General features: G+C 38.8%; 1 protein-coding gene and 1 pseudogene across 1 annotated transcript; one reads left to right on the top strand and one right to left on the bottom strand.

The window, feature by feature from the left end:
• The first annotated feature begins 875 nt into the window (after positions 1 to 875).
• LOC117133456 lies at positions 876 to 13025 on the top strand (annotated as a pseudogene).
• Positions 13026 to 13334: 309 nt separating this feature from the next.
• LOC103863810 (leucine-rich repeat extensin-like protein 3) lies at positions 13335 to 15197 on the bottom strand. Its single transcript, XM_009141563.3, has 2 exons — positions 14415 to 15197; positions 13335 to 14324 (listed from the first exon to the last, which is right to left on the bottom strand). The coding sequence occupies exons 1-2, from the start codon at positions 14548 to 14550 to the stop codon at positions 13492 to 13494; spliced, it is 969 nt and encodes a 322-aa protein (XP_009139811.1). The 5' UTR covers positions 14551 to 15197; the 3' UTR covers positions 13335 to 13491.
• Between the last annotated feature and the right edge of the window lie 633 nt (positions 15198 to 15830).

Below are 15830 nucleotides of genomic sequence, written 5' to 3' on the forward strand. Positions count from 1 at the left end.
CGTGGTTTGGTTCTGGAAGTATGGTTATCAAGCCAACAGAATATAAAAAGCTTGTGGAGCACCATGGTTTCAAAAGTATCTGCTATGTGGATTTTCCATCTAGAGAAGAAGCTCTGAAGATCCTTTGTGGTTTTGATTTTTAGCCAAAACTCTCCACCTGATGTGTTTATAGCTGCGCTTGCAGAAAGAATAGCAGAAAATTGTAACGTGGTTGCCAAATATGGGTTTAAAACCCTCGCCAATAAAGCCCGGTAGTCAACACAAAAACGGCAACTACCGTCCTTCTTTGCGAGCAACGCCGGACTTGAAAATGACTAATGTTCTCCTGAATGATCCCAGCTTTCAACATTGCTGTCACCTGACGCTCTATATATCTCTTCCTTCTGTGTGGGTAACGAAAGGGTTGTACACTCACGGAATTGCTTCCCTGTGAGAGGGTGATTGCGTGCTCACGTCCTCTTGAACGCGGCAATCCGTGAGGTTCCTCAAAGACTTGTTGAAAGCGAGCAATCAACTTCTGAAATGCTGCAGGAACTGCTTTCTCTTCCGTCAAATCCGCCACCATGGCCTGACAGTCAACTATTACACTCAACTCAGGTTGGTCCAACAGCTTCCCTAAAGCTTTAAACGACACCTCCAAACTGCATATATCAGATACTCCTTGCAACACCACCATCTTCCCTTAGATCAGAATTTTCATCGTCTACAGCTTCCAAATTGACTCTCATCTCTCCCAACCTTTCTAGCCATTGAATGCCCAATATGATGTCGACGTTGTTGAGCTCCAGTTGCAGAAAATCAGATGTGATCGTATATCCCTGCATCGCCAGCGTCACATTCCTACAAATTCCTCCTCTCCTGACTGGTCGTCCTGATCCTGTGATCACTCCAACGCTTTGGGTTTCTTCCGTCACCAATCTTAACTCCCTCATCAAACGGTAGTCGGTGAAGTTGTGTGTGGCCCCGCTGTCAATAAGCACGACGGCTTGAATGTCCTGAACAGACCCCCGCAATTTGATCGTTCGAGGAGAGGAGATTCCCATCGCCGACTTGGCAGATAAGGCGGCACACTCCACAAACTTCGTGTCTGATAGAACCAAAATCGGGAAGGATCACTTTAGCTGGGTGTTGGATATGAACCGAGAAGCAAATGGCGCTTCTGGAACTGAGATGGATTGAAAGGATCGTCAAGAGATGCGGAATGGCTCTTGATATACCCACGATCTAAGGCTAACCACCTAAGAACGAATGTAGTGTGTTGGCTAACCACCAAATGACACACAAAGATGATTGGCTGACCACCAAATCAACAAGCCGGTTCAAACCGATGAACTAACTAAGAACTCTCTCTCTCTCTCTCACTCAGAGAAGAAACGAAATAAACAACCAAAACTGAACTGATTTTATTCATCAAAGGGACTACATATTTATAGTGTTTTGTAGTCAAAGACAATAAAAGAAAATGTGGGAAAACAATGCATAGGAAATATAAATTTGACTAGATCTAGTCAAGGCACGGAAAATAGAGAAGACTAGATCTGGTCAAGGCACGGAAAACGGAGAAGACCAGTCAAGATGTCTAGATTCATCCGAACCAGATGGATGCACGGGGTAAAGATAAGGACGCTTGCGGGACTGTCCGGATGGTCCGCCGGATGAGAATCCATGTCTGTCTTCAGGTTCATCAAGACCCAAGCTAAGTCTAGCTCGACCCAAGTCAAGTCTGACATGATTCTTGTCAAGTCTGGCATGATCTTTCTCAAGTCTGGCATGATCTTTCTCAAGTCTGACATGATCCTTCTCAAGTCTGGCATGATCCAAGTCAAGTCTGGTACGGTGAAAAACATGAACCTCGGTTGAAATGTTCAGAACGTCCTGAACTCCATGCTGAGCTGGTTCCATGTAATGATCCGTGGATTGCAGCACATCATTCCCTTCCTCTTCAAAAAGATTTGTCCTCAAATCTGAAACATTAAAAGGAAAAGGATTATAAGCAAAAGAACCATAATCAGAACGTTGCTCACCTTGAGTTCGGTCCGGTTTGTGAATGGAAGAAGATCCTTCTTTATGACCACAATTTTGCTCTCCACCTGACCCTTCTTTCGGTTCATGTGTATAGTCATCGAAAATTGGTAAAAGGTCTTCCTTTTCTGGCTTGGTTTCAACTTTCTCCAAAGTCACCAACGATTTCTGTTTTTGGCACTTGTTGGCATAATGACCGACTCTATGGCATTTGAAACAAATGGTAGAAAGAGCCTTGCTTGTGGTTTTCACAGCCTTGCTTTTATCAGAAGACAACACATTAGTTTTCAAATCAGAATTTGAAATAGAAGAAGAATTACTTTGTTGTTTTGGTGCAGAAGAAGTGTTGTTGTTTCCCTTCTTTTTGAGTTGCCGGACAACATGAATCGCCTTATGCAACATCTTTTCCAAGCTGGCATAAGTCTGAAGCTCATTCTGATCAGGCACATCACAGTTGCTTCTCTTGGCTTTGGTGAAGGGGCGATCACGACTTCTGACCCACTTCTCATCATCACACCTGTTTTGTCTCTTCTTTTGTTTCTGCACAAAGTCAAACTCATTAGAAGCAAACTGTTTCTTATCAAAAATCAATTGCTCCTTTTCAAAAACAGTTTTAAAAGGAAAGTAGACGTCTTGTTGTGGTTTTGATTTCTTGAGAAGTCCAAACATCCTGAAAACACTTAACAAAGTTAGCAAATAAAAATCCTCACACTCTCAAGTGTTTAGCTCACGATTTTTAGATGGTCACTCAGAGTTCTTTCCACTGGTTCAAAGGATGATAGGCAGTCAAAATTCAGCAATCAAAACCCAAAACAAACTTTTGTGGGATAAAGAAAAGAGAAAGAAAGATGAAGAGATTTTTGAAATGGATCCGCCTTAACTGTCCTAAGGCTGGGTTTCTCTTCAGCCAGCAGGATTTCTCTTCCACCACTCCCCATGGATTTCTCTTCGGAAATGATTCAAACCAAATCTTTTTTTTTTTTTTTTTCTAAATCGTTTTTTTTTTTTATAATAGACGATCACAAGGGAGTAAAGGAACAGCCCGGATCCAACAAGAAATAAGAAAAGAAAATCGTGGAGAGATGAGAAGATGAAAAGATGAAATGAAAACAAACCAGCCAAAGTGGCTCTGATACCACTTGATAGAACCAAAATCGGGAAGGATCACTTTAGCTGGATGTTGGATATGAACCGAGAAGCAAATGGCGCTTCTGGAACTGAGATGGATTGAAAGGATCGTCAAGAGATGCGGAATGGCTCTTGATATACCCACGATCTAAGGCTAACCACCTAAGAACGAATGTAGTGTGTTGGCTAACCACCAAATGACACACAAAGATGATTGGCTGACCACCAAATCAACAAGCCGGTTCAAACCGATGAACTAGCTAAGAACTCTCTCTCTCTCTCTCACTCAGAGAAGAAACGAAATAAACAACCAAAACTGAACTGATTTTATTCATCAAAGGGACTACATATTTATAGTGTTTTGTAGTCAAAGACAATAAAAGAAAATGTGGGAAAACAATGCATAGGAAATATAAATTTGACTAGATCTAGTCAAGGCACGGAAAATAGAGAAGACTACATCTGGTCAAGGCACAGAAAACGGAGAAGACCAGTCAAGATGTCTAGATTCATCCGAACCAGATGGATGCACGGGGTAAAGATAAGGACGCTTGCGGGACTGTCCGGATGGTCCGCCGGATGAGAATCCATGTATGTCTTCAGGTTCATCAAGACCCAAGCTAAGTCTAGCTCGACCCAAGTCAAGTCTGACATGATTCTTGTCAAGTCTGGCATGATCTTTCTCAAGTCTGGCATGATCTTTCTCAAGTCTGACATGATCCTTCTCAAGTCTGGCATGATCCAAGTCAAGTCTGGTACGGTGAAAAACATGAACCTTGGTTGAAATGTTCAGAACGTCCTGAACTCCATGCTGAGCTGATTCCATGTAATGATCCGTGGACTGCGGCACATCATTTTGATAGAACCAAAATAAGGATCACTCTTCGGTAAGTTTGATATGAACTCAGATCCGAGAGGATTGAGAACTGATGGATCGAGGGGTGACACTAAGGGTTGCGGAATAGCGAAAAGATACTACCAGATTTCGATCGTTGCCGGATGTGACGCACCGGTCCAACAAAAGAAGGATCGAAACTTGGAGATAACCTCACCAAGAAACTAAGAACAAGTTCTACAAAGAACAAAGAGTTTTAACTCAACAAAAGGGGAAAACAATCTGGTTTATTTCGTGGCTCTAAGGCTTTATTTATAGGATTACAAGCTGTAGAGATCCAAAGAAGAATGTGCTAAAAACAAGACATTGGAAATAGAAACAAAGACTTGACTAAATAAAGTCTTTGACTGAAACTTGGACTACCTCTTCATATAGCCACGACCAGGACTTTGAAAGGTGAAGAATATACTCCTGATATGGGTCAAGACATGTCCCTTTGAAAGCTGGTCGAAATCCATCTTTTCCCTTAGCCAATATTTTATCGGTTTCTCCATTTGGGCCAAACAAGCTTGTTTTTGAATCTTTTTGAAAACCATCAAGCCCAACGCTTTCTTGGACATTTAGAACATGAATAATCACCTTTGTGATGATTGAATTGGCCGTTGATTCATCAGAAAGAAGGTTAGCCATTTCGAGCTTCTCGGGTGGTCTGAATTCGCGAGAACTGTAGATCACCTGATTTGTAAATAGCATAACTATCACATATGAACTCCGTTTGATCTGATTCTTCTTCGAGGAGCTCTGTAATTGAGTTGAGAACATTCTACAAGTGATTTCATGTGTAGAAGCCTCGTGTTTTAGAAGATATGAGTCAGACAATGAACATATATCATTACTGCTTCCAATGATCAAGCCATGCATGTCTGTTTTGCCCGGTGCGCTACCCCATGGCACATCATTCCCTCCCTCTTCAAAAGGATTTGACCTCAAATCAATTTTACCTGAATCAAAAGAAAATGAATCAGACAAAAAGAATTTTAAAATCATGTAAAATTCAGAGAAGGAAAATTTTGGACAGAAACTTCCTTGGAGTTTTGAACTTGTTTCCCTCAAGTATTTCCAGTTTCATGTTCGAAGAACATAAGTCCTTAGGCGTTCTCCAGCGCTTGCTCTCCTTGGAAACTGATCATGCTTATCCTGTTCATTCAAAACAACTAGAGAAACCACATCAAATCTGCGAAAGAAATAATCAAAGGGTTTCTCTATCTTTAGGACATCAAGATCAGGATCCAAGCCCTTAGGATAATCATCAAGCACGTGGGCAAGCATCAAACAAGTAAGCTGATCGCCAAAAATTGGTTTATCAATTTTAAAATTAGGCCAAGGTGAGAAACAGTTAGGAACAGAAAGAGACAATGCCAAATCTGAAAAATTCTCATCATGAACGAAATCAAAAGAATTCTTTGGTCTAAGCAATTTTGGTTCATGCCTTTTCCTAAACAAAATCTCTTTCAAAGCACAGCTCAATGAACACAATTCATGAAAAGGTTTGAGCAAAACGTTTTTCAACCACGTAAGAATATGTTCTCTTTGAAATTCTCGGTTTCAAAACATTTTCATGAAGAGTAGAGGCAATCAACTCATGATCCTTACAGTGCTTTTGGTTTAGACAGGAGGATGACTGAGGAAACATCTTTGGTTCATGGAGGATCGGTTTTGGCTCAGGCCGATTCATTCTGGGGCATGAATCTCTTTTAGAAATCTGGTACTCGCGGATAGATGGACTGAAGAACCTCCGGTTTAGAAAATTCATAACTTTTTCATCCGTGAAGATTTTCATGAGATTCCAAGCCTCAGTGAATAACGTTTGAGTTGGCTTTCCGGGAAAATTGTATTCATGACAAAAAACCTTCGGAATGTTTAGATATCCTCCTTGGACTGAACCTCTGTCGCTGGTATCAAGGTAGCCGGTTTGAACAACAAAGCTTCTCCAAATCTGAGGTTGTTGGGCACGGCCAATGCTTTCATTCAGAGGCTGAACTTGTCTTTCCTGGATACTCAAAACAAACACTAAAAGACCAGGATCAAATGTGCAAGAGAGATACCGGAAGAGTGGCTCTGATACCACTTGATAGAACCAAAATAAGGATCACTCTTCGGTAAGTTTGATATGAACTCAGATCCGAGAGGATTGAGAACTGATGGATCGAGGGGTGACACTAAGGGTTGCGGAATAGCCCAAAGATACTACCAGATTTCGATCGTTGCCGGATGTGACGCACCGGTCCAACAAAAGAAGGATCGAAACTTGGAGATAACCTCACCAAGAAACTAAGAACAAGTTCTACAAAGAACAAAGAGTTTTAACTCAACAAAAGGGGAAAACAATCTGGTTTATTTCGTGGCTCTAAGGCTTTATTTATAGGATTACAAGTTGTAGAGATCCAAAGAAGAATGTGCTAAAAAACAAGACATTGGAAATAGAAACAAAGACTTGACTAAATAAAGTCTTTGACTGAAACTTGGACTACCTCTTCATATAGCCACGACCAGGACTTTGAAAGGTGAAGAATATACTCCTGATATGGGCCAAGACATGTCCCTTTGAGAGCTGGTCGAAATCCATCTTTTCCCTTAGCCAATATTTTATCGGTTTCTCCATTTGGGCCAAACAAGCTTGTTTTTGAATCTTTTTGAAAACCATCAAGCCCAACGCTTTCTTGGACATTTAGAACATGAATAATCACCTTTGTGATAATTGAATTGGCCGTTGATTCATCAGAAAGAAGGTTAGCCATTTCGAGCTTCTCGGGTGGTCTGAATTCGCGAGAACTGTAGATCACCTGATTTGTAAATAGCATAACTATCACATATGAACTCCGTTTGATCTGATTCTTCTTCGAGGAGCTCTGTAATTGAGTTGAGAACATTCTACAAGTGATTTCATGTGTATAAGCCTCGTGTTTTAGAAGATATGAGTCAGACAATGAACATATATCATTACTGCTTCCAATGATCAAGCCATGCATGTCTGTTTTGCCCGGTGCGCTACCCCATGGCACATCAGTGTCTCTTCCTCTACCTTCTCGTCTTCCTCCGCCTCTTCCTTCTCGTCCGCATCACCCTCATGAACCACCAACACCATCAACTCCTTATTGGGACAGTCCCGCCTCGCATGTGACTTCCCTCCACATTAAAAACACAATCCATCTGCTATGTATCAAGCGTACTCTGCCGGAGACAGGCGTCAGAACAGCGTCTTGTTTCGCCCAGTGGAATTAGGGTTCTGCGTCGCCGGCTTCTTCTCGACGGGAGCTGTCTTCTCTTGACTTTGGAAAGTCTTGGGCCTTGGGCTAGAATTCGACCCAGGCCCATTACCTCCACTTGGTCCAGATCGTATTCCCAACAACGTCGATCCGGATTGGCTTCCTCCTGGAAACCCCTTTTCGTTCTGTATTTCCAGTGACGGGTTGGCATAACTAACCCACTCCTCCACCAGCTTCGCTACGCTCATCATCTTCCTCAGACTTCTGGGCCATAAGTTTTATGCCCGCTTTGATTTGAGGTTTTAACCCAATCGTAAACGCCATTTCCAACACCGTGTCGGTAACCTTTGGTGCGTTCGATGCTAGCGCGATGAAATCTCTTATATACTCCCATACGGTGCCTTCCTGCTTCAACATCATCAACCTCTGTCGAGCAGTGGTCTCATGGGTAGTAGAGAACTGCTCCAGAACACAGTATTTCATCTGTCCCAACTTACAAACGGATTCCGATCACGCTCCCACCTATACCACAGCAACACGTCCTCATTAAAGCACTTCCTCTCCGCCTTGAACTTTCTTTCCTCTGAAAACTCACCCAGCTCGAAATATTGCTCCACTCTTAAGACCCAGCTTTCTGCGTTCTCTCCGGTGAAGATCGGGATCTCCATCTTGGCTTTGCAACGTTGCTTGAAACAACGTCACAAACTCCTTTTTCCGAGTTTCTTCGCTTTCATCCAAACATTTCTCCAACCGCTCCATCACGCTCATCCGACTTCGGATCTCCATCACACTCTCCTTGAGATCCTCCATCGAACGTTCTACCACACCGATATTGTTCACCTCTTCTCTCATGTTCTCCAATGCAGCTTCTATCTCTGATTTCTTCCTTGGTGCCATCGATTCCCAGAAAAGAGAAGCTCTGATACCAAGTTGTTATGTGATAAAAGAGAAAACGATGATTGTATTGATATAATGAAAGACTGAATACAAACTAGAGAGTATTTCTCTTAGGGTCTCTCTCTCCCTCTCTAACTTGAGATCAAATCTCTTGATGCTCTCTCAATACAATCCTCTTTCATATATATAAAAGGTTCCTAGTCAGCCAACATATCACGTGGGCCGTTAAGCAAGATCTCCAGCTCACCATCTTTATTCCTTATTCTCTTATTCTTCATAACCGTACCACTCAAGTGGCCTCCTGTGCCACGTCACCTTTCTCAATTGTCCCCTTCTGCTGACTTCCTTTCTTCTTTCTCAGATACTCATAAAGCAAAGGAGGACGTAAGGCCTCATAGCTAACACTCCCTCATCTATCTATTTACAGACGAGTGCAAATCATTTAAGATCGTATCTTGCTTTTCGAACACTCAACATGCGGAACTTTGTTTCACTAACTACTTCAAACTAAACCAAGAATCACGAAGAGGAGTATTATCTAACAACCATTGACGAAACATCTTTTCCTATTGGTTGTTTCTACAATGAACCAAGTTATCTTATCACTTGGTCGATGTGGGACTCATAACAGTTTCCATAATTTTTTGATATAAGTGTTTTTACTGACTGTTTGTTTTTCAAATGTTTTTTTGGACCTAAAGGTTGTCTAAATCTGGTACGAAGTTGAATTTTTACAGAAGGGGATGAGGATTTGTCATGTATAACATAGGACTATAGGATTTTTTTTTTGTCCGACTCATAGGACTATAGGATACTGTTGAAATTTTGAACAACACAGCTCTCGTACCATTTTGAACTTCTGGATTTGGTGGACCTCACTCTCTCACGGTCAGCCTTTGTTTCTTACTCTGTTTTACACTCTCTCTGTTTTTGTACTTGTGTTTTATCATACACAAGCACACACTCTCTCAGTTTTCTCTCACGTTTATTTTGTGTTTGTAGAGATAAGAGAGAACACTTTTAGTTGTCTACATTGTTATCCTTTTATCAATGTTTTTAAACTGATCCGGATAACTTTTCAGGTCACCGAGTTATTGGGTCGACTACAAACGAACCACAGTTTAATAAATTAATTAATTTTAATACATACCTATATATTAGTTATTAAAAAATAGGAGAAATCTTACATTTCTGTAAGAATATACAGAAAATATTCAAATTGCCTTTTATCTTATTTTCATCTTACATATAAAATATTATAAATAATAAAAACCATTTAATAATCTTTTTTGTAAAAAACTTAGGAATTATAACATATAATAAAATATAGCAAGACTTAAATCTCATAAGCTTTAGATATCTAATGTTAATAATAAAATTAAATTTTAAATCAAAATAAACCAAAAATAAACATTAAGATTGAAATAGATTTTTGATAAAAAAATAAATTAATATCAAATCTCATTAACTAGTTTTAGTTCTTTCTATTATCATTCATTATATCTTTTGAAAAATGAATAAGATCAATGAATTTTATTCACAACAAAATATTTTATATTTATTTAGAAACATGTAAAATAAAATAAAAAGATAGAACCATGTGATTAACGAAAAAAATAAAAACACAGTTTATATGCTAAAAGTTAGAAGTTAGAAGGCTCATACGAATACTATTTACGATGAACAAAATAAGCAAAAAATTAAAAAAGAAAATTTAAAGAGCTATAGAATATATGTGGCAGCAAGGAAAACAATAACTTCACGAGAAAACTAAAATTGTAAGTAAAAACTTACCTTCTTATTTGGAATACAAAACACATTTAATTAACTAATTAAAATCCTGTGAAAAACTAAACAAACTTAATCACTGGTACACCAATGGTTCAATCGGTAGCTGAATTACCGGGTTTAAGAGTTTTAGCGGATTTTATCAGGTTTTTAATTAGTAGATATTTTTTAAAACCTAAATCGGATTATTTAGCGGGTCACCGGGTTTGTCAGTCCGATTCCGGTCCGGGTCGGGCGTAAAAACCCTGGCTTTTATCCAATTTTTATATTAGAATTGGATACTTTTCTTGCAACACTACACACATACAATTTATAATTGAATCCTCTACTTATTACACTTGCACATTGCTTATACAACTTCTAAGACACTAGACTTTTCTTACAAGCAATGCTTATCTTAGACATCAACAACTCTAACAACTCTCTATCTTAACAACTTAACTCTGTTAGCTTTTAACCAAACTAACTAGTTACTCTTCTTTTTGTTGTGTAACTTCTAGCTACACAAACCAACCTTGTCCTTGACTTCTTGTGGATCCACGTTGGTTTTGCTTCTTTTTCATCTTCCTCAGTTTCTTGCGCTTCAAGTCTCCTTCTTTTCTTTTGCACCTTTGCTTCTTGTGCTTCTTCTTTGTTTGTTCTTCTTCTCACTGATTCTTCTTTATTTTTCTTTTATAAGATTTAATCAAAGGTTCAATCTCAACAGATACACGATGAAAACGTGCTAATATAGGAGTCCTATAATAGGACTATAGGAGTAATTGAGTATTATCGACTAACTACCTTTCTAACTAACTCATTAATCACTTACTTTAATATCCACAATCTCTTCTAATCGTATATGTGGTGAGTAATCAGCATCGTCATCGACATTGATGCATTGTGCTTTATAGTGTGTGTGTATATGAATCAAGTACCATATGCACTAAGAGAAACCATCTAACGTTATATTACACTGAGTCAAACTTCAAGTTTTCAATAGCTTCAATAATGGTTTTTGAAGCTTCCATAGCCATCTTTTGTTTTATCCCACTTTGTTTCTTCCTCTTCATGAATCCTCGTGATAACTTGCTTAGAAACTGGCCAGTTCTCGGGATGCTTCCGGGACTGCTCGTTGAGTTCCATCGTATCTATGAGTTTAGCGTGGAGATTCTCAGGAGTTCTAACTTGACGTTTACATTCAAAGGCCCATGGTATTCTGGAATGGATATGTTGTTCACGGTTGATCAAGCAAATATCCATCATATAGTGAGCTCAAACTTCTCCAACTACACCAAAGGTCCCGACTTCAGAGAAGTATTTGATGTTCTTGGAGACGGGATACTCACCGCGGACTCGGAACTATGGAAGAATCTGAGGAAAGCTTCTAAATTCATGTTCAGCCACTAAGGGTTTCGAAGGTTGTTAATGAGTACCACGAGAAGAAAAATCAATGACGGGCTCATTCCTCTTTTTAATCATTTAGCAGAGGAAGGAGCGGTCGTGGACTTGCAGGATGTGTTCGTGAGGTTCACATTCGACACAACCTTAGTGATGGTAACTGGGTCCGCCGATCCTAGATCTCTCTGCGTTGAAATGCCAGAGGCTGATGAGTTCGCTAAAGCTCTTAACGATGTTGGTGAAGGGGTTATGTATAGGCATGTTAAACCGAGGTTCTTGTGGAAGCTGCAAAGATGGGTTGGGTTCGGACAAGAGAAGAAGCTGTCCAAAGCTGACGCCATTTTGACACGAATGTGCGCACGGCTTATATATTCTAAGAGAGAAGAGATAATATCACGAGAGCATGCTCACACTGCCAATGATGAAGCTGCGGATCTTTTGACATCACACATGAAGCTAGATGCAACTAAGTACGACCTCTTGAACCCCAGTGACGGTAAGTTTCTCAGAGACACCATGTTGTCTTTCATTCTAGCGGGGAGGGATGCCACTGCGTCTGCTCTCACTTGGTTCTTTTGGCTTTTGTCGGAAAACCCTGAAGTTGTCACTAAGATTCGCCAAGAGGTAAACATAAACCTTTTAAAAATATGTGGCCAAGAGAGGCCGTCTAATGATTATTCCATTGAGTGCTTGAACAAACTGGTGTATTTACGTGGCGCCTTGTATGAATCGATGAGACTTTACCCGCCTGTTCCATTTGAGCGCATGACTCCCGTAAGACCAGATGTGCTTCCAAGCGGGCATAAAGTCGATGCAAGTATGAAGATTTTAATCTTTATTTATGCGTTAGGGAGGATGGAAGCAGTATGGGGAGAAGACGCATTGGAATTCAAGCCTGGGAGGTGGGTTTCAGAGACGGGAGGGTTTAGAGAAGAGCCTTCGTACAAGTTCTTTGCGTTTTTCGGGGGACCAAGATCTTGCCTGGGTAAGCTTTTAGCAATGACTCTCATGAAGACAGTGGTCGTGGAAATATTACAAAACTATGATTTTCAACTAGTCAAAGGCCAAACGATCGAACCAGCTACTGGTCCTATTCTTCGTATGAAACACGGTCTACGAGTCAAACTTACTAAAAGATGTTCCTCTTATGAAACAAATGAAAACACGTGAAAATATAAACCATATCTTAGTACTGACTGTGCTAATTTAATGATATTTTGTAAATAATATACATAATATAAATAATATACAAAACATCATATCAAACATAATGTTTCAATAACAAAAATATTTTAAAAACTTGAAAATAACAGCTGAAAATATAATATAAAGTTATAATATAATTTAATAGTTCAAATCTAAAATTAATATCAAAAAATCATATCAAAATTTTGGTCTACATACGAATTCTGGTTTGGCCGGTTCATTGGTCTCCGATTTCCGGTGTTTTAACGGTCTGATACGAATTTTTAATCGGTTTAATTTTAGCTGGATTTTGCTATTAATCCAATCCGAATTGATCTCCGATTTGCGGTTTAACCCGGTCCGACTCCTGGTCTGGATTTAAAAACACTGGTTTAATCCATTATCTAATGCAGTCGTTAAAATTTTTAATTTTTTTATAACGAAGAACTAGAAGATATACACAAAGCGTTGTTTCTTGAACATGTGCGATCTCATAAAGTGATGAAATTAAATTAAACCTATTTTTAAATAATTTTTTTTATAAAAACTACAAAAAATATAATTTTGTCAACCCATTAAAACTATATAAAAACTTATAGGTTAACTAATTTTAATACAAATATAATTCAGAAATTATCTAACTATAAAAATACAATAAATAAATTTGAAGTTAATAATTTAGTGTATATAAATAAAATATATGGTCAATCATAAGTTGGATCTACACTATAAGTGGAGCATTTAAGTCTAATCAGAGACTATGATACAGGTGCACATAAACCTTCAGAAATGAGCCATATTATGAGTATTCTGCTAGTGATTTTGCATATATATGAGGTAGGTTTGTAACATTTTAAAAAGGAAAGGAAAAAATGAAGTAGAAAACACATCTTTATTCTTCACCCTTGTATAAACACATAAATGACATATACAACACAGTGCATTTCTCAAATAAAAAGCTTGGTTTATATATATGATACTCTTGTCCGCTTAAGTAGGTTGTTTGTTTGCTGAAGAAGATAAAGCAGGAGGAGGGCCAGGGTTGCGTGGTGGTGGAAGGAAAGGGAATGGAGGAAATGGAAATATTGACGGAGGTGGTGGAGGAGGAGGAGGAGGTGGTGGTGGTGGTTGATTTAGACCTGGAAATATCGGTGGCAGCGGAGGAAATGGGTTTGGAGGGAAAAAGGATGGAGGAGAGGGCGGTGGAGCAGCAGGAGGCGGAGGAAATATTGGAGGGAAGAACGATGGAGGAGGAGTGGGAGGAGGCTGAGGAGGACGAGGCTGAAATGGGTTGGGAGGGAAGAAAGATGGAGGAGGAGAAGGCTGAGGCTGAGGAAATATTGGAGGGAATATAGACGGAGGAGGAGCAGGAGGCGGCTGAGGAAATAATGGAGGGAAAATTGATGGAGGTGGAGCAGGAGGAGGTTGAAATGGGAGTGGAGGGAATATCGAAGGAGGCGGTGGCTGAAATGGGTTTGGTGGAAAAATCGAAGGTGGGGGCGCAAATGGGTTTGGAGGAAGAAACCATGGAGGTGGGAAAAATAACTTCTTGTCTCCTATATTTTGCTTTTTGTATCTTGATGATTGTTGCTTCTTGTGTTGGAAGTGAACCTGACTTTCTTTTCTAATTTGTTTCAGATTCCGACTGGACTTCCTTTCTGGATGCTTCTTTACAGCCAAGAATATCTGATTCTTCCCGTTTCTTGAACACCTTTTGATTCCAAGACATAAAACATGGGATTCTCTGCGATAACGACCTCTTGTCTTCTGTTTGAAACTAGGTTTCACTTGTCTGAATCTGCATTCAAGATCCCTATAGGAATCTGCACACAGCCATACAGAAGAAGACAAACTTTTCACAACAGAGAAGAGACAAGTTTCTTAATACTAAATACAATATGTGTTGAAGATACCTGAGACTGAGAAGAAATTATTTTTCCTGCAAGGGACATTGTCTTTGAAGCTTACGGCTGGATTTGCTGCCTTTGAAGTATGGTTATTGAATGTTATGGTTAAGGCAATGGAGATGAGGAAGAGAAGAGAAGACATCCTGGAGCTTGTTTTCTAAAGTTGAAAGAGGTTTTTGTTTGTTATTGATATACAAGAGACATAAACATAAGGTCTTTCAGAAAGCTCTTTTGTTCTTTTCTGTCTCGTGAATCGCCTTTTTGTATAATTGAGTTTTCTGTTAAGACATTAAACAAGAAAACAAAATTCTGGCTTTTATCCTTTTGTTTATAATATAATTACTAGATTTTAATAGGTGTTTTGAAAGCGCAGACTTATTTTTAGAATAAAATATTTTCTCTAAGATAAATTTCTATATAAGATCCAAAATCCCAGTTACTCTGTAGCTAGTGAACATAATTAAACCTTTTGGCTGTCTAGATGAACCAACAGTGTTAAGATTTTTCATTGTTTTTTTTTTTTGCGTTGTATTGAAAGAGATTGCCATTCGTGAGGCCATGAGAAATGGTTTCATTAGAAACCTCCTTGAAACTTGGAAATAAAGATTTCCAATGTTAAATCTAGATGACAATCTCCTGAAGGATAAATGATATGCTCTCCAATACGATTTCTATTGATTGAAAGATTTCCAATGTTCGAAGGAAGAAGAAGAATATCTCACTTGCATGATACAGAAAGGGAGACAAAATTTGACAGATAGATGGAATCTTTGATGGATCTCTTTCATCATCTCTGGTGGTAGATAAAGCAGCACTCTTCACTGCAGTTGCAACAGATAAATTAGCACAATTTTGAGGGTCAATTTAAAAGAGTTTCTATATTTGAAGTCGGAACTCTGCAAATGAATAGAAAACATGTTTTATATATTGAATTTTCACATTTCAATTACACTCTAGGATACTTACTGCTTGATACACACTTTCTTTTGTCACAAAGACTTTCATGACCCTAGACCTTATTCATTGTTTCATTGTCTTTAATGTTTCAAACTAGAGCTGGACCTGCCTAACCGGGCGTGTGTTTTTTTTGTTTACGTAATGTAACTAAATATTTTTTACACCATTATATAATCTATAAAAATGATAATAAAATAGTAACAAAAATACATTTAATAATACATATATTACTATTACATAATTCCATTAATAGTAAAAGTAAAATGATATATATAACTGTAAATATAAATATCACGCGAATATTTGTTTTTATTTGACCGATATCATTTTTAATTACCCGATATCGAGTTGACTACTGGTAAAGGAAATGCTAGTAGCCTTTTATTGGTCGGGTTTGATACACGTTAGAAAGAATTATTTACAACATTTGGGTTTTCAGTAAAAAAAGAGAAACCATTTTTTCAT

Source organism: Brassica rapa, chromosome A04 (genome assembly GCF_000309985.2).
Source record: "Brassica rapa cultivar Chiifu-401-42 chromosome A04, CAAS_Brap_v3.01, whole genome shotgun sequence".
NCBI lineage: Eukaryota > Viridiplantae > Streptophyta > Magnoliopsida > Brassicales > Brassicaceae > Brassica > Brassica rapa.